The 19,669-nt window shown below is 35.9% G+C and overlaps 1 protein-coding gene across 7 annotated transcripts in view; it reads right to left on the reverse strand.

The window, feature by feature from the left end:
* DLG1 (discs large MAGUK scaffold protein 1) overlaps positions 1–19,669 on the reverse strand; it is a 256,224-nt gene that overhangs the window by 216,413 nt on the left and 20,142 nt on the right. For all 7 annotated transcript variants that reach the window (XM_046658376.1, XM_046658375.1, XM_046658374.1 and 4 more), the window contains exon 4: positions 18,489–18,655. In XM_046658376.1, coding sequence (XP_046514332.1) covers positions 18,489–18,655 — 167 coding nt within the window. The remainder of the gene's footprint in view (positions 1–18,488; positions 18,656–19,669) is intronic.

Consider the following 19,669-nt stretch of genomic DNA (forward strand, 5'->3'; position numbering starts at 1 on the left):
TTTAAAATATTATCTCTAAAACTCACCTCTTCTCTCTTTACTAAAAAATAACAATAATAACATTTTCCCAATAAAGCCAGATTTTAACTTTAGTGCCTTACTAAATCCATTTCACCTAATCCTTTACCCCCCCCAAAAAAATCAACACCACGAAAAGATAATTATAACTATGTACCATTTCAAACTCCTCAAGAAGACTTCGTTTTTAACCCAGAAGTAGCCTAACTTTGCAAATTCACATTCTGTCCTCAAGATCACTGGAAACACAGCTAGAAAGGCTGACAGGGGACGAGGCACAGGGATGCAACTGGCTTTCAGTGTCATAAGCTTGCAGTCACACTCCCTCATAAAAATGTATACATAGTAGAGTATTACCTGCAATTTCTGCCCACAAGATTTCTTCAGAGTTTACAGATATTATGAATGACCTCAAATTCAAACTGAACTGTTCCCATTTGCTTCTTCTACCCCACTCCTACTCCCAATGTTTCAAATATCATGGGCTGCATTAGCAACTTTCATAGTAAACCAAATTTAACTATAAAAGTTATGAAAGAGTTAAGAGATGTGTATCACTTGGATAGTACCTATCACAAAATAAGCATCATCATTATTGTTATTACTATTATTGATTGGCTATCAGGTGATACTTTTGTTTCAAGCCCAATAGGATATACATGAAACAGATCCAGTGGGACTTTACCTTGAACAGAGTCTAATGGGACTGTTCTAAGGATTAAATGAAATAATACAAGACAGAATTTAAAATAATCCCAACCTTGTTCAGTGCTCAATAAATGCTAGTTACAGCTATTTATCTGCATACATATACATATATGTATGTCGTTATAAGACTTGGGTGGTGGGCAGAAGTAAATTTCACCATGGGCCAACACATTCTTTCCCCATGTGCAACAGACAACCTAGAAATTACATGCTCTGTCAGAGACGGAGAGTATCCCCTTCTTCCCACCCATTCCAACAATCATTTGCTCCCACTGTGAAAGAGTAAAGCTCACTCAAGGCCCATGACTCCTTAAATAATTAAAGTTTATCATTTTTGGGAAAAATACTGAAAACAATGCAGGTAATATCTAAATAATGACTAAGCACTGCATTCTGTGAGGGAAAATAAAGAGGTATATGAACTCCTTGGCCGGTTTCTTAGTGTTCTGAATTTTTTTTTTTTAAAGATTGGCACCTGAGCTAAGATTTGTTGCCAATCTTTTTTTTTTTTTTCTTCTTCTTCTTCTTCTTCTTCTTCCCAAAGCCCCCCAGTACATAGGTGTATAATCTAGTTGTACGTCCTGCTGGTTGTGCTATGCAGGACGCCACTTCAGCATGGCCTGATGAATGGTAGCATGTTCATGCCCAGGATCCAAACCAGCGAAACCCTGGGCCACCAAAGCAGAGCGCGCCAACTTAGCAACTCACGCACAGGGCCGGCCCTTGAAATTTCTTTATGTGAAATTTTTACTATATCTAAAATAGTCTAGCCCAGAGAGAGAAGGCATTCTTAAGTATGACAGACCTCATTTAACAGCGGAGGTCGAAAATCACTATACCAAGAGTCAGACATAATGTTTCAACCCATTAAATGGTTGTGTAACTTTAAGTAGTCATTTTCTTTTGGGAGGTCTCAATTTCCTTTTTTGTAAAATAAAAAAACTCAATGGCTTCTAAGAGTCTTTCCACTTATAACATTCATATGTTTCAGTTTCTAAATTCATTGGATTCTAAGCTCCAATAGGGCAAAACTCAAGAATATCTCACGTATTTACCATTTTATGCCCAGCACCTGGGGGCATGTGACCAGCATGTAAGAGGAGCTCAATAAATATTTGCTGAATTATTTATTATAATCTCTATAATATAATCTCTACATTACTCTTTAGTACACTTCTTAGTCTTTCAAAAAAACTTGCATACAACATCCAGCACTTGCAGATTTTAAGGTCATACTCAGGAATTATTATTTAATCTGTGTTAAATTCTATACTCATTGCATATTCTATAAACATCCAAACAGACACTGACTAAAGGACATTTCAAGCCAACATGTTCTTCTCAAATAGTCAATTGCCATGCAAAATAACTTAGAAATTACCCTGTAATATGAGCAACTTCAGAAGGTCTCAAATATAAGCCTTTTGGGACGGCAACACCTCACCTAATATTCAGGTGCATAAGATAATTAACAGTATTTTAGAAACCAATGGCTTTCTATATACAGGCAATTGTTCCCAACCACGATAGAATAATAGGGAACAGATCAACTCTCCTACTTTATAACAACTAAAAAACTGGACAAATAAGGAACAATGATTTTCAGAAAGTGGACAAAGGCAGTGGAAAACAATGGTCCCTGTGAGAAGAAAACAAACGAGTGAGTCCTGTAAACGACACAGGTAACTCCTGGAAAAAGTTTCTAGGCTGCAGCAGAGGGAGGGGGAAGCTAAACAAAGCGTAGCCATACAAGGTGAGGAGGAGAGCTGAGGATTCAGGAACATGAAGGGGTCTAAAATTCACAGGTAAGAATATCAGAGAGGAGAGAGCTGCATAGAGAGAGCTCCACAGATCTGCAGAGTCCCCCTCAAGTCTTCACATTCGTTCTGATCAGTCATGCACATAAGGAAACCTGAGGCTGAGGAAGGAATCACAGAAAGAAGCAGGTGAAACAATCCCCAGAGCTCACAGGGCCAAGTTAATGGAAAAATTCCTAATATACGGGGCGCTGAGTGGAAGTACTCAGAAAAATACTGTCACAGTAACTAAGACAATTAACCCTATGCTAAAGGCTGCCTGTCTCACTAAAAAGGATTAAAAGCGAGCTTCACAAGGATCAAGCTCTTTCCAAGTAATTTAACTGTATCCCAAAACAAAGCTCAGGAATAGTTAAAGGAATGCAAAAATATCTAAGACCCTTCAAAAGGCAAAATTCATGTCTGCAAAATCCAATAAAAAATTACCAAGTATGTAAAGAAGCAGGAAAACACAACCAGAGAGGAGAAAAGTCAATCAATAAAAACAGACCCAGAAATGGCAGATGATAGAATTAGCACACAAGGATATTTTAAAAATTATTGTAAATCTATCCCATATGTTCATTAAGATAGAGGAAAGCATGAGAATGTTAATGAGACATGGAAAACAAAAAAGGAACCAAATCAAACTTCTAGAGCTAAAAATTAAAATATCTGGAAAAAAAAAACTGACTGAATGAGATTAACAGAAGATTAGACACTTCAGAAGAAAAGACTAATTGAACTTAAAGACAGACCAATAGAAACTGCCCAAAATATAACACACAGAGAAAAAGACTGAAAAAAAGTGAATCATATCAGTGAGTTATGGGACAAATTTGATGAACCCAATATATATCTACTTAAAGTCCCTAAAGAAAAGGAGAGGGAACAGGAAAAATAGTTTAGAAATAATGGAGAAAAAATTTCCAAATTTGGTGAAAACTATAAACCTACAGACCCAAGAAACTCAATAAATTCCAAGCACAAGAAACATGAAGAAAACTGTAAGAATGGAAAGTATATGGGAATGATAAGCACCAAATTCAAAACAGTGGTTAATTCTGGGGGATGAGGCAGACAATGTAATCAGGATGGAAAACTAGCAGTCTTGAACTATATTTATAATATTTTATTTTCTTAAGCGAGGTAATAGGTACATGGATACTCATAATATTCTCAATAGTTTCTGTATGACTAATTTTTTTTTTAAATAACACTGACACAAAAAGAAGACTATCCAATGGGGCAAAGAGTTGCCAGGAAGAGAAAAAATTTTCAAAAGCAGAGAGCAGATTGCAGCAAATGCCACAAAAAAAATCAGGGAAGGTAAAGACCTAAAATGACACTGAAGAGGGATTTATGTTCTTCATCCTTTGTACACTGATAAACTACTAATAATGAATATGCAACATTTTAACATAAATAATATTCTTTATTTAAAAAATCTATCATTTACTGAGCACTAATACATCTGTTGGACTCTGATTTAAGTTTTACATAAATTATCCTATTTCATACTTACAAGCACCATACGAGGTGAGTTCTGTTATCATCTCCACTTTATAGATGATGAAACTAAAGGAAGAGAAATTAAGCAATATGCCCTACATTATACAATGTACTGAAATAGATCTAAATGTAAAGAATAGAAAGCAAGTTACAGAATGATATGTATATATCTCTCATTTTAAATATATATATGAGCTAAATAACATATTAATTAACATGTAGGATTAGCTGAACAAATATACCAAATGGTTAAAAGAGGTTATCTCAGGGAGAGAATATAAAAAAAAGACTGACTTTCAACAATGCACATTTCTCTGTAAATGTGTGTTCTAAGATATGCCTGAATTATCTTTTAATCAGAGTTTTTTTGTTTTTGTTTTGTTAAAAGCAAATAACTGAAAAAGAGAGAGAGCAGTTACTGCGGAAAAGGAATGCCAGAAGCCAGGTTACAATATCTTAGGAATGAGAAGGAAAAAAGTAGAAGGTCAAGAAGCTTAGCTAGGAAGAGCAGGAAAGCTATAGAGTCCTACTGAGAAGCAACTGTTTTGGTTTCTTTTTCTTTTACTGAAATCTTTGAACATATTTATTTATAGGAGAAAGGAAAGAAGGGAGCAAAGGCCCAAGAGAGAGAAAGAGGTTATAGATATTAAATGAGGAGAGGAGAAAACGGGACTCCAAAAGAGAAAAGGATCAAGAGCGTAATAGAAGCTGTTAGTATTTATTATTTGAGAAGGTAACTTTCAGATAATTGAAAACATATTTCTATAAAGTTAGGAATTTCTGAAATAAGTATGTACCACTTTGGCAATCCAAAAAAAGGGGAGTGGGCTGGGTTTTTTTAAGAGCACATGAGGAGCTATCATTGTTCTAATAGTGAAGATACTATTAGATGCAGATACATATATAGAACAATGAAAATTATTTAAATGAGTTACTGAAAATGTCATATAATCAAAACTCATAATTCAAGACTAATCAGGGATGCCTTCTTGCAGCACATAAATCTACAATCACTGTGGCATACTCAAGCTTTAACACAGACTTATTTTCTTAGTAACTGTATAACATTTTGCCATGTTTTCTCCTAGATTAACAGCTTGGCATAATATGGCAGTTGTTTCACTTCTCTCATAGCATATCATTACATTTCACTTTCATTTCAAAGTTATTGATTTCAGGGTATGTCCTTGAGTTCTAGCACTAGCAACTATCATTTGAACACGGAGAGAAGACTGTTATAAGATATAAACATAAAAATATAAAAAACTATATAGTAGTGAATGTAAAGTAACAGCATACTGGTCATCAAAATCACTTGCAGACACTCCATGAACAATGCACCTCGTACACCTATCAGTTTGGTCTTGATGACATTTTTAAATTACAGGGGCTCTGCCATAGGGGTGGTACATTATTTCAAATTTTGTACATTTTATTTTTTTAATAACACACCACTTAAAAACTGGAATTAAAAGAGACAACACTGCAAATCTGGTGATGGGAAGAGAGAGTTCACACTAGTGTCTCTGTGATGTATTGTCTCTGAAAGTCAGAGACATTCTGTTATAGAAACAAAGCATCAGGAAGAGGGATAAGAATCTTGAGGACACTGATAAAGGAAACAGGAAACAGAGCCAACCACCAATATGTAGGACTGTCAATTGTTTTGAAGGCAGGAATTCAAAACTGTGACAATTCACGAAGTTGTGCTTTAAAGGTCTGTCAGCTCTCTTCCAAAGTCCACAGTAAGAATTGAGCTAGAGGGCTGTTTCAGGGGTACAGAATCACAGGACAGATGGTACCAAAGGTAAGAAGGGTGCTGAATTTGAATATGGACTGACAGCAGCACTGTATAGATAATAGCATTGTATCAATTTTAAATTTCCTCAGTCTGATAATTGTATACTAGACGTTTTTAGAAATGTTCATATAAAACTAAAAAAAATTTTTTGACGAAAATATCCTACTTTAGCGGATATACATGCTGAAGTATTTGAGGGTAAAAGACCATGATGTCTGTAATTTGTTCCCCAATGGGTCAGCAAAAATAAAATAAAAGTTTATATATATGTGTGAGTATACAGAGAGCAAGCAAATGTGACAAAATGGCAGTTTATTTTACTATTCTTGTAATTTTTCTGTAAATGTAAATTTTTTTTCAAAATAATAAATTTTTTAAAAAGAGAGACTGAAAAAGGGCCTAAATAACAGTAAAATATAAGTCCCATAAGAAAAATCCCAAAGGTACACAGACATTCAGTTGAGATTAGTTTCAGCTAAAAGATGGGTGAAGACCTCACGTGGAAGGTTTCTGAGCTAGGCCATGCAAGATGGGGTACGGTATAGACTTTCCAGTTGGAAGGAGTGGCACAAATAAAGACACTGGAGCAAAGAATTTCAGGGATAACAAATATTCTACTTCAACTCAAAGTAGAATTTGTAAAAGGTAGTTGTTGGTAGCATTCACATAACTTTAAATGTTCTTATCAAAGAAACAGGAGTTAAGCAAGTATTTTTTTAAAAAGGAATAAAACAAATGAAATTACTATTTTAAAATTTTCCTTTGCTTTCTTCCTGAAAGCAAACCAAAGCAGTAGTCTACTCTAACAGAGAAATTATCAGTCTATCTGAACACTATTGAATTCTACCTTTCAGGAAAAAATAAGGCAGAGAAAAATAATATGTATTCTCAATTCATGATATAAACTGACAACTAAAAACCTTAAAAATTGATGGAAACCTTAAATGGAACTTATCTATCCATCCTCAAAACTTAGCGAGTTTTAGGAATGTTACTATAAACTAAATGGCTCTCAACAGTGAAGTGGTTTTCTTTAAGAAAATGGAAGAATGTTAAAGGATTAAAAATAAAATAGTTCTTATTTTCTGGTTCTTTTTAGTTCAAGTTTTAAAAACTAAATTAAAAAACACCCTATTTCAGAGAAGAGATTAAAAGGAATCATATTTTAAATCAGTCTAACGTCTATCATTAGAAAAAGAAGATCTTAGAACAAAATGCCCAAGTTTTCTTAGAGGCTCAAATCCAGTTAAATAATTGGCACTCTGGTTCACTGCAGCAGTCTGCAATTACAAAAATTAGAAAGGGGCCAAATGCCTATCAAAAAAGAGAAATATCCATAAAGGAATACCAGGTAGCAATTAATAAGAATGTGGTATATCCATATATACAGATAGGGAAAGAAAGCCAAAGCATAATTCAGATATGCTGAAACACAACACTACAAAAACACAAGCTAAGAGTATGCTAGTACAATGTGATTATTTGTGGAGTTGTTTAAATTAATACTAGATATATGCATAGAAAAACGTGGCAGAATGTATGATCCCAAACTATTTTCAGCAGGCATGGCTGCAGGGAGGGATTTCATTTTCTTACATTCATTATTTCTGCAAAATTTTTTTTTTTTTTTACCAACTTGCCTGTTATGTTTCTCTATTAAAACTAGTTCTTTCTCTCCTTATTTTATTAACTTTATTGTGATATTTTCATTTGTCTAGGTAACAAGTCCAATTACCGAAACAGTCATTAAATAAAGTAAGATAGAAACATCTGCCTTGAAGCCTGAAGTTCTGAGTTCTAATATCAGTTTTCCTACATGGTAATAACATAAGTTTGGGCAGTCACAACATCCCTCAACTACAGCTTGCTGAATTCTAAAGTGATTATCAACTCCAAGTACTGAGGACCAAAATCTGGCTAAACCTCATATATGTTAGGAGATAACAGCAAGAATCCATGCTCCTGTGACATCTAAAAATATTATCATATATGGAAATATGCCCTTTAAACTATGCAATTTGAAAATAATAAGGTTATTATTATAATCCATTCCTATACAACACATTAGTGCTTTTCAAGAAAGGAAGAAAGAATATATTGTGTTGGTTTTCAAAACAGCAATAACGCAATATGTTAAACCAGCAATGTTTCTCAAATTTTATTTTACCAGTTCTGGGGCAAAGGCTAAAGCTGGAAGACTGTGTCACCTGCCTCTACACTCTTACTTCTCAAAGATAATACCTCAAAGAAAAGGCAATCATGTGGAACAAAGAAACAGAAACCATCGTTACTGGATGATTCTAGTTCTGGGGCAGTGAAAGTTCAAAATGAACTTGGGAAAATTGGGCCAGAAAGCAAAGATGCGCTCAAAGGCTAACGGGGGCATGTCAAAAGGACACAAAGGGATCCCTTCTAGGGAGCCCCCAAATTTGGAGTAATCTGAGCATCCAAAGAATAACTCAAATGGATTGTAAACACTGAATAAATAAAAACCTTTCAGTCCACAGTGATAGTTTTTTAAAAAGAAAGAGCAAGAAAAAGGGGGAAAACTTATTAGCCACCTTTAAAGGGGATTATTGTATAAACTCTAAAAACTAGTCATTAAAAGAAAATATAAGCTTTGCCCTGTTTTTTCAGGAGGAACAAAAGCTCATTCCTAGTTGATGGGGAAAAACACTTTCTACAGAAGAATACCAGCTAATACAAATGGAATGATAAAATTAAGGGGGGAAATCAACATTTTGAAACCTCTAAAGAAATAAGCGATTCAGGCAAGAATTATTAGTGGGTGAATCAGGTACAAATTCACTCAATACAAGGTGCTAAAGTACTACCCCATAGATACTTAATAAGTACAAAGAGAAAAGCCTATCCATACAATGAAGGATCTAGAGGTCAGCACCTTTAAGTAGTCGAACGTGCCATCACAAGTGCAACAACCTGACACCGTATGTTTTCTGATGTGATGCACTATGAAGCAGTCTATCACTGTGGAGTCTGCTAAGTCTGATCAATGTTTACACCTAACTTCCTGTTGCCAGAAATAGAGGACTGAGTGGAATGACTTAAACAACATGAGGAAACAAACTAAACAAATACACAATGTGTGGTATTCTACAAGACAACCAGCATGGTCTCTTCAAAAAGTTAGTGCCATTTAAAGGAAAAAAAGGATGGGGAGGGCTATTCCACTAGATTATAAAAGAGTAAAGACATTATCAGACTTGAGGGCCCTCCTGACTCATTACAATGTTCACCCCCACATCTTCACATCTGCCTTTCACCCTGAGCAGCCTAGCAACACCTTGTGCCTTTGGCCTCCTGTCCACTTCTCATCCTCTTACCTCCTCACTTGGGGCTTTGCTGTTAACCACAAAACCAGACACCATATCCCTTGTGCCCCAAAACTTACAACCCTAAAGTGCAGGGGAAGTGTTGCCCACTAGAAGCCAGTAGATAAATTCTTTCCCTTTCTTTCCTTGGATGCAGTTTATATGGCTTCTCAGGGATGCAATGCCTAGGATCCAGCAATCAGTCACACTTAGTGGCAGGAAGCATCCTTGTATTAATTTTTCCTTTTTCTCAGCGTATTTACCTTTTCCCTCACTTGTGCTCTCTAGGTTGAATTCCCTAAATAAAGTAATAGCATGAAAGCCCTCTGCCTCACATTCTGCTATCAGGGAAACTCAGATAAAAACAGAGACTAATAATCTAACACAATACACGAACCTTATCAGGAATCTGATTTTTTAAAAAAAAACAAAAAGTCTTAAAAGATAGATTGGGGACAGTTATAAATATGGATTGAAGAGAAAATTAATTATTGTTAACTTTCTCAGGTGTGACAATAGTACTAAGGTTATACAGGAGAATGACTATTCTTACTCACAGAAGATGTGTGCTGAAGTTTTTATAGTTTAAGTGCATGATGTCTGCAACTGATTTTCAAGCAGTTTTCCAAAAAAAATAAACAAAAAAACCAAATATGACAAAATGTTAGTAACTGTTGACTCTGTCTGGATGTTTGTTGTATTATTTTTTCAATTTTACTGTACTTGGAAATTTTTTATGACAAAAAGTTAGAAAAAAATATAATCACCCTTAGCCTATTACTTAATTACAATATGGAAAGAAGCACAGTTCTCACTTCATTCAAAAAAAATTTACTAAACAACCGCTATGTGCAAAGACCACACCTATTTCAGTAAATAAGACAGTCCCTAACCTCAGGGACTTACAGTCTAAAAAGTGACAAAAATGCACACAAAACAATGTACCTTTGAGCATTTAATTAACAACAGTGATGAATATTATCAAGAAGAGGCAGAAAGTGCTATAATAGAGGCTCCAACAATCTGAGCGGTAAAGGAAGGCTTCTATCAGGAAGTGATCCTGTAATGGCCCTTGACTCTCTCAGTGATTTCTGTCTGTCTTACTCTCACGAACCCCTTTCCAATCCGCCCTCATACCCTTGCGCTCTACAGTCAAAATATCCATAACCCAGCCACTTAGCACCTCTGTTATCACCACTTTGGTTCAAGCCCACATCCATCCTTAACTGGATCACTGAAACAGACTCCTAACAGGTGTCCTGCTTCCACTCTTACTACAGCATATTTTCAACAAAACAGCCTGACTGATTCCTTTAAAGTTTAGGTTAAATAATGTCACTCCTGCTCCAAAACCCTGCAAAAGCTTCACATGATCTGCACCTGCCTTACCCTCTGATCTCATCTCCCACTACTCTCTCCCTTACTCAACTGTTCTAGCCATACCGGCCGTCTTGCTATTTCTCACATAGAGTCTTAGAGTCTTTGCACTGGTCACTCCTCCAAATAGCTGTATCACCTTCCAACTCTGTGTACAAATAACACTTTCTCAATGAGGCCTATAGCGAACACCCTATTTAAAATTGTCAAGTACCTCCCCAATCTGGTATTTCTAACTCCTTTAATCTGCTCTTTTTTCCTCCCATATCACTTATAACCTTCTAACATACTAGATAATTTATTAAATTAGTGTTTATTACCTGCTTTCCCACTAGAATGTAAACTCCATGAGAACAGGGATCTTTGTTTTGTTAATGCACTTGTTCAATGCATGATACATAACGGTGTTCAATATTTGCTGAATAAGTGAGTGAATGGTTGAACTGACATCTAAAATGAAAAGCTAGGGCCAGCCCTGGTAGTCGAGTGGCTAAGTTCAGTGTACTCTGCTTTGGCGGCCCAGGTTCAGTTCTCAGGCGCAGACCTATACCACTCTGTTGGCGGCCATGCTGTGCTGGCAGCCCAGGTACCAAAAAATAGAGGAAGATGGTCACAGATGTTTGTTCAGGGTGAATCTTCCTCAACAAAAAAATAAAATAAAATGAAAAGCTAAAAATGAGAAGCAGTTGGCAAAAGAAGGGAGAACCTTCTATGCAGAGGACTCTGAGCTAAGAGGAACCAGTGGCCAAAGGAGAAAAGAGTTCTAAAGAATGAATGAACAAACAGGCAGTGGTGAAGTAACTTAGGATTTCTGAGTCTTATTAGGGATTTCCCACTTCACTCTGAGAGGAATCAAAAGCCAGTGAAGGGTAATGACATGATGTGCAGTTTTAAAAGGTAATCTTTGAGCAAAGCAGTCATAAATTCAAGAGGGGCAAGTCTGAATGCTGACAGGCCAATTCAAGGGACTACTACAATAATCTAGACAAAAAGTAAGGGTGGTTTAGACTACAGTGGCAAGAAAAGAGACAAACAGGGGCTGGCCCCGTGGCCAAGTGGTTAAGTTCGCGCACTCCGCTGCAGGCGGCCCAGTGTTTCGTTGGTTCGAATCCTGGGCGCGGACATGGCACTGCTCATCAAACCACGCTGAGGCAGCGTCCCACATGCCACAACTAGAAGGACCCACAATGGAGAATATACAACTATGTACCGGGGGGCTTTGGGGAGAAAAAGGAAAAAAATAAAATCTTTAAAAAAAGAAAAAAAGAAAAGAGACAGACTGAAATGCTGATTCATGTGAAATTTTGCAAATTGCAGTATGGATTATAGACGTAAATGTGAAAAGCAAAATAAAAGTTTCTGACAAATAATATAGTAGAATATCTTTATGACCTTGGGGTTGGAAAATACTTCAGTAGGCACAAAGAGCATTAACGAGAAATTGGACTATATTAAATTTAAGAAATCTTGATCAGTAAAAGATATAATTAGGAAAAGCATGCCTCAGAGAGAGAAAATACTTATTACACATACATCTGACAAAGAAATCATATCCAGATAGAGACCTCCTACAAATCAGTAAGATAAAAGATAAAAAAATAGACACTTCAGAAAAGATAACAAAATGAACAATAAACATATGAAAAGGTACTTGTTAATTGTTAATCTTGTTAATGATAGAGAAAATGCAAATAGAACAATATGAAGTACCACTGAACACCTACTGGAATGGTTAAAATTATTAATGACTGACAATAATAAGCATTGGCAAATATGTGAAGCAAGTGAAACTTGCACATACTGGTGGTAATTATAAAACAGGCATAATCGCTTTGCAAAACTATTGTCATTATGTTCTACAATTAAACACATGCACAGATCATTATCATTTTCACGACTGGGTATATAGAGAACAGAAATGCACACACAAATGCGTGAGAAAACACACACACTCAGTGCTGCCATAACATCATTTTGAAAATGCAAATTTGTGTCAACATAATTAATATTTTAGGGAATGATCAGAACATAATGCAAATTTCATGTTTGCTTATGCTTGATCCTCTCCATGAGAAACACTAGGTAAGGGCAGAAAATTGCACCCAGATGAAATGAGCTACATAGGAATACAGAAAATGTACACATTTCAGACTTCAGTTCATTGAGTGTTATAAAGCACACTCATTCACATCTGGTGCTACAACTTTCCATCCAATTTCAGATTAACTCCCCCCGCCAGCACTTAACAATAACGCACAAGCTACAACCCAGACACACATTCCCAAAGCAAACAAGATATTTTTCAAGGTAAAATGTCATATTTATTGTAGTATTTATGTATTTCTTCACCATTTAACGTGTGAAACTGTGCCATTTTTATTAAGCTCTTATCTTTTTTTTTTTTTGAGGAAGATTAGCCCTGAGCTAACTGCTGCCAATCCTCCTCTTTTTGCTGAGAAAGACTGGCCCTGAGCTGACATCCATGCCCATCTTCCTCTACTTTATATGTGGGATGCCAACCACAGCATGACTTGCCAAGCGGTGCCATGTGCGCACCCAGGATCTGAACCGGTGAACTCTGGGCCGCCAAAGCGGAATGTGTCCACCTAACTGCTGCACAACTGGGCTGGCCCTCTTATCTTTTTTTAAATATATGTCACTAACTAAGTTTTGAGTCACTAACTCCATTTTCTTCTTAAGCCCTGTGGTTTTTATTGCACAACTTTGCACAGCGTGGTGATTCTTAAGAACATACATGTTGGGGACAGCCCAGTGATGCAGTGGTTAACTTCACACACTCCACTTTGGGGGCCCAGGGTTTCACTGGTTTGGATCCTGGGTGTGGACCTATGCACCGCCCATCAAGCCATGCTGTGGCAGCATCCCACATAGAAGAACTAGAATGACTTACAACTAGGATATACAACTACACACTGGGACTTTGGGGAGAAAAAAATAAATAAAAGAGGAAGATTGGCAACAGATGTTAGCTCAGGGCCAACCTTCCTCACTCCTCCCCTCTTCCCAAAAAGGAGGGGTTAAAAAGAATGTATATGTTGTGCTATGGCAGAAACAACTGTAAAAGTCTGTTCAAAGCAGCGCTAACCCAAAACTGGAAACAAGTCAAATGCCCATCAACAGAAGGGACGAATACACTGTGGTGTATCACATAATCGAATATTCTACAGGAATAAGAATGAAAAAGCTTCAATTCATGGATGAAATTCACAAACATAAGAAAAAAGAACCTAGACATAAGAGAGTACAAACTATATGAATCTATTATTAATCTATGGTGTTAGAAATCAGGATGGTTCTTTGAAGAAGAGGGAGCAGGTAGTAAATAGGAAAGGTACAATGGGTACTGGCATAAGTTTTTTAATTAAGATACAATGGAGGGCAGGCCCTGCGGCTGAGTGGTTTAGTTTGTGCACTCCATTTTGGTGGCTCAGGATTTCGTCAGTTCGGATCCTGGGTGCGAACATGGCACCGCTCATCAGGCCATGCTGAAGTGGCATCCCAGACAGCACAATCAGAGGGACCTACAACTAAAATATACAACTATGCACTGGCTTTGAGGAGAAGAAGAAAAAAAAGAAAAAGAAGATTGGCAACAGATGTTGGCTCAGGTGCCCTTCGGCTGATGACTGGATAAAGAAAATGTGGTGTATATATATATACAATGGAACACTACTCAGCCAGAAAAAAAGACTAATTCATCCCATTTGCAGTAACATGGAAGGACCTGGAGGGAATTATGCTAAGCGAAATAAGCCAGACCGAGAAAGACAAACACCAGATGATTTCACTCATGCATGGAATATGAACAAACACACGGACAAAGAAAACAGTTCAGTGGTTACCAGGGGAAGGGGAGTGGGGGAGTGGGCACAGGGGGTGAAAGGGAGCACTTATGTGGCGACAGACAAGAAATAACATACAACTGAAATCTCACATCAATGTAAACTATCATGAACTCATTAAAAAAAAAAAAGGTTGCATCACTATACTCTCCTACCAACAGTATGAGTTTCTGTTTCCTTACATTTAATTAATCTTTGACAATCAAATTAGTTCAAAATTTTCTGTTAACTTAATTTGAGGTCAAGTGACTCTTCATAGGTTTATTGGTTCATTTGTATTTCTTTTTCTCTGAACTGCCCATTTGCATCCTTTGGTCACTTTCCTACTGTATGTTGGCTTTTTTTCTTACCAATCTATAAGAGGTTTCTTGAGTTGAGAGGGTTGGAAATTAGTCCTTTTTCATGTGACAAATTTTTTTCCCAGTGTATCATTTCTCATTTGTTTATGGTACCTTTCAAGATACAGAAGTTCTATAATCAAAGTTCAGAAAACCAAAATTTGCAAAGCCCACAAAGAAATTCTACAAAGTCAGCATTCTTAACCTTTCCTTTTGATTTTTCTGGGTTTTGTTTGTTGTCATACTTAGAAAAGCTTTCCCTATCCAAAAATCATTAAAAAGTTTATTTTTAAGGTTTTGTTTTTTTTAATCTTTGAATCTTTGATCCACTCAAAATATATTGTATTGTCAGGAATAGGACTGCGATAGACTGAATGTTTGTATCCCCCCAAACTTCCTATGTCGAAATTCCAACCCCCAATGTGATGGTAGCAGGAGGTGGGGCCTTTCGGAGGCTATTAGGTCATGAGGGTGGAGCCTCATGAATTGGATCAGTGCCCTTATAAAAGAGTTCCCAGAGAGCTCCCTCACCCCTTCTCAATGTGAGGACACAGCATGAAAATGACCACCTATGAACCCGGAAGTGGGCTCTCACTAGACACTGAATCTACCAGTGACCTAGTCTTGGACTACCCTGCCTCCAGAACTGTGAGAAATAAATTTCTGTTGTTTATAAGTCACCCAGTCTATGGTATTCCATCACAGCAACCCGAAAGGACTAAGACAAGATAGTGCATCCTTTTCTGTTGGAATTACTCATTAAATCAGGCAAGTCCTCCTACTCTTGCATCTTGCTTCCTTTCAAATACTCTTCCTTACCACCTCTAAAAGTAATTCACTCATTTTAGAATAGATTTGTTTTTACAAAAATAACATATGCTCATTATCTTTAAAATGTAATAGAAAAAGGTAGTAAAAAAATTCCCATCACCCAGAAGCAATCATTAATATTAAGCAAAAATTACTCCAAACATCTCACTAGGCATATGTTCAAAGTAAACGACAAACATACCAAAACCAAAAAAAGTCATTAGAAAATGGGATACTAATCATGCCACTTAAAAAATAAATGGTATTGATTTTTATTTTACTACATCAGAAGAAACAGAAGAAACAAAGTTACAAGGCTACAAATTAATTGACAAGTGAGGATCTGGCAAGAGTTAGACCAGTTACCAAGCGTAAAAAAAACGGACAACAAAGAAAAGTGGATGGATGCGTCACAAGACAAAGACTTTCACTTTAAGAAAATAAGAGAGGCAAGCCCTGGCAGAAATTAATCTCAAATACTTTTTGAAAAATTAACCCTCTTTATGATAGCCCTGCAAGAGTGAACGTGAAGTGAAAGATCATGTTGTATACAATTTTGTCAGAAAAAGACTATCTTACTCTTTTACCCAAGAATTAGTGCACAAGAGTAATAATAACATACATTTTGTACAAAATATTTTCATGATTTTCAGATTTTTTCAATTTATAGTCCAATAAAAACTTTGTGCTTTTGTTTTAATTTGGGTCAGTGGATTCTCTTTAACTATAAAACAAGGTGAATTAAATGATTTAAGTGTCTTTTCAGTCCTAAGGATTATGCCCCTAAGAGTCTTAAGGAGGAAGAAACGAGATCAAGTCAAAGGCCACTTAGCCAAGCTTTCTGTCCAAAGGAACATAAATCAATGGGTAATAGGGTAATATACGTTCCTTCTCTTACTGCACTTCAAGAAAATAGAAATTAAACCTCCAAATATTCCAGGCTTTCTTCTTTTAAAAGTCATTATCATCCATCAATGTGTTCCAACAGTATTTACATTTTCAGACAACATTTGTCAAGGTATTCTGTCCTCTCTGTAAAATGGTACTCCCCTTTAACTGACCTTAGCTCACTCAAGTTGACACACATATTTTTCCCTCTTTTTAAAGATCTAGGACTTGATGGACACAACCCTATGTTCCCCCTTACTAAGTCCATTCACGAATGGGTACAGATTTAAACATTACTAGAGCATTTTCCACGTGCCAGGCCTTACGCAACATTTTGCAATCATATTCTCTTCTCATCCATTTCCCTAACTAATAAGATCTGACATTTACAGTCTAAAAGTTCTTATTCTCCTATTCATTTTAGGTAACTTTATCAAGTCCGTAAGACTACCTTTTAGGAGATGCAGAAATCAGCACTGCTCACAGCATTCTAGGTAACAGTACCTCATAATTTTATAAACATTGACATGTTTCCTATACCATTCTTGATGGAAGTCAATGCACTGTTGATCTTTCTGACTGAAATATACATGGAAATTAACTTTCAGCTTGCAGAACTGTCCACTTATTTAACCTTAATAAACGTTTACTTTTACTGGTTACACTGAGCCAGCCATGATCTAAACAATCTCCTATAAAAACAAGCAAATTGACTATAATAACTCCATGCTTTATAATGATAGTTGAGAACCATAAATCAGAAAATAGAAAAAAATTAGTAATTAATTAACAAGTTAATTCTCTTAAAATTTAGCATGTTTCTTACATAAGTAAAATTTTTAACCTAGGACCACAATAAGCGTGAAATAGAAACTGTATTATTGATTAATATCTTAAAAATATATTTGAAATGGACTATCATAAATGCAAATGTCAACTAAAAGGAATGAAAATTGAAACTATCCAAGAGGAAGTGATGAAAAAAAATAAAAGAGGAAATAAGGACACAGAGACAATACAACGCTAGACTCTCTAACCAGAGAGAAACATGTAACTACATACCAGGATTAGCCATCAGCACTGTGAACTGGGTATTAAAAGGTCTGAAATGCAAAGGCAGACTTGCCAAACTAGCTGAATAAACTGGGTCAAATCGTTCATTTTCTTTTGGATCTCAGTTTCCTCATCTTTATGAAGGAAAGGGATTCGATGTTCTCTGATTCTTCCTGCTCTAAAGTTCTATAATTCTAAGTTACTTCATTTAAAAAAGAAAACTGAGAAACTGTCTACTTTATTATCAAAGGGCTGTGTGACTGCTGCCCACCACTACTTTTCACTGATGCAATTTTCTAGGCACTTTTGTAGTACTAACTGGAAGGGACCAGAATCAAGTTTAGTCAGACAACCACCTTCAAATGACTAATGTTTCTCAGAGAGAATCCTCATTACAAAATGCTTCATACCTCTGTTACATCATATCTAACTCCTCCAGAAACAGTACATCACAACAAAAAAAAGAACACTACTAAAAAATAGTTATGAAAACTCAAAGAAATAGACAAACTTAACTACACAGAAACCAATGCTGATCTTAAAATTTATTAGTCAGTCTCTAGTGAGTTTTAATAATACAATCCTTGAAGACAATAAACAGAGAATCCTTGGGATAAATGTATCAACTAAACTGCCCCAAACCACAAAACTATATTCTATATCTTAGAAAAAAATACCAGAGTAAAACCATCTCTTCAAAGTACAGTTTCCATCTAATTATCACACAGAGGGAGCCTCACTGAGGTCTATCACGCAAAGTATTTTTTAACAGTCTAAAGCAAGTATTTCAGACTTCAAGCCATTCACGATATGTTAAGACAGGGGCATCAGAGATTCTGAGCTTATCTTTTCAAAAATATTTTTAATTTCATCTTCTGTATTCCATTATAAATGATATTTTCACAAAATATCCATTTTAACAAAATGAAAGAACTTAGTAGCCCCACTAATCTGATCACCGAAAACCAGCTCAAGGAAGAATTTTATCTTACCTCTACACTAGGGCTAAGGCTGCTTGGCAGTGTTTCTGAAGTCACAGTAGTGCTTGGAAGGCTGCAGATCTCCCAAGTATTCACAGGCTGTATTGGTTCAGACTGCTTTGAACGATCTATACATTTTGGATTATCCAGTAAGGTCACTTCATAGAATTCTTGAATATCTAGAGGTGATGAAAAGAAAAGAAAAATTGAAAAGTATTTATATTGTCTAACTAAACTGTGCATTGATAAAACAACATAACTCAAAAGCAAAATTTTTACTCTAGATTAGTAAAATAAGTCCAATCTTATAATGTACTTAAACAGTGAATATTTGCTTATTTTATTGTGTCACAGTCACATCAGAACTTGCAGGGCACAGCATAAAAGTCCTAAGAGTTTTACCCTTCTAAGCGCCGAATTCAAATCCCTCCTCATCACCAATTAGCTACACGTTTAGGCACGTTCAACCTCTAACAACTCGCCTTTTATCTTTGTGAATTGTTACAAGGATTGACTGTAATACATACAAAGTGCACAATGGCACATAATAGGCTCATAACAGACAGTAGCTAATGTCATTATCATGAATTCTGCAGACACGAGTCATTACTGATATTTTATATCTTTGTACCACCAATATCCAGGCTGGGAATGTAAACCCAAGTGGTTTTAACTGCCCTTCCAACCAAAATAAAACAAAAAACTAAGTTAAAATAAAACCAAATTAGAAGTATTTTTAGATATCCTCTAGTTCAAATATTTGGAAACAGTAAATTAAGAATTTTATATTATTTTAGAAATAATTAGTTAAAGGTATGACAAAACTCTCAAACAAACCATAAACTCACCTATAGAAACACAGGATACTTTAGAAAACCAAGTTACTTTGCTGTCAGCTGGAGTTACATGAACTTAATATATTAACATTGGTTATTCATGCTGCTCAGAAGCTCTGAGTGGGAGTTATATAAGGTTTAAGTTCACCACTGTTAGTTCTTTATTCACCTACTGATATAATTTTGAGTTGGTATTTAAAGGGGGAAATCATTATTTAACACCAATGGTAAGCACTATCTTGTATAGAATCATACACAATAACTGTAAATAACATTAACAGAATAAATTTTACTTCTTGTTTCTCACTATGATGAAAAGATTAGTATCTCCTTTAAAAAACAATGTACTAAACCAGT

The sequence above is a fragment of the Equus quagga genome, chromosome 4, assembly GCF_021613505.1.
Source record: "Equus quagga isolate Etosha38 chromosome 4, UCLA_HA_Equagga_1.0, whole genome shotgun sequence".
Classification (NCBI taxonomy): domain Eukaryota; kingdom Metazoa; phylum Chordata; class Mammalia; order Perissodactyla; family Equidae; genus Equus; species Equus quagga.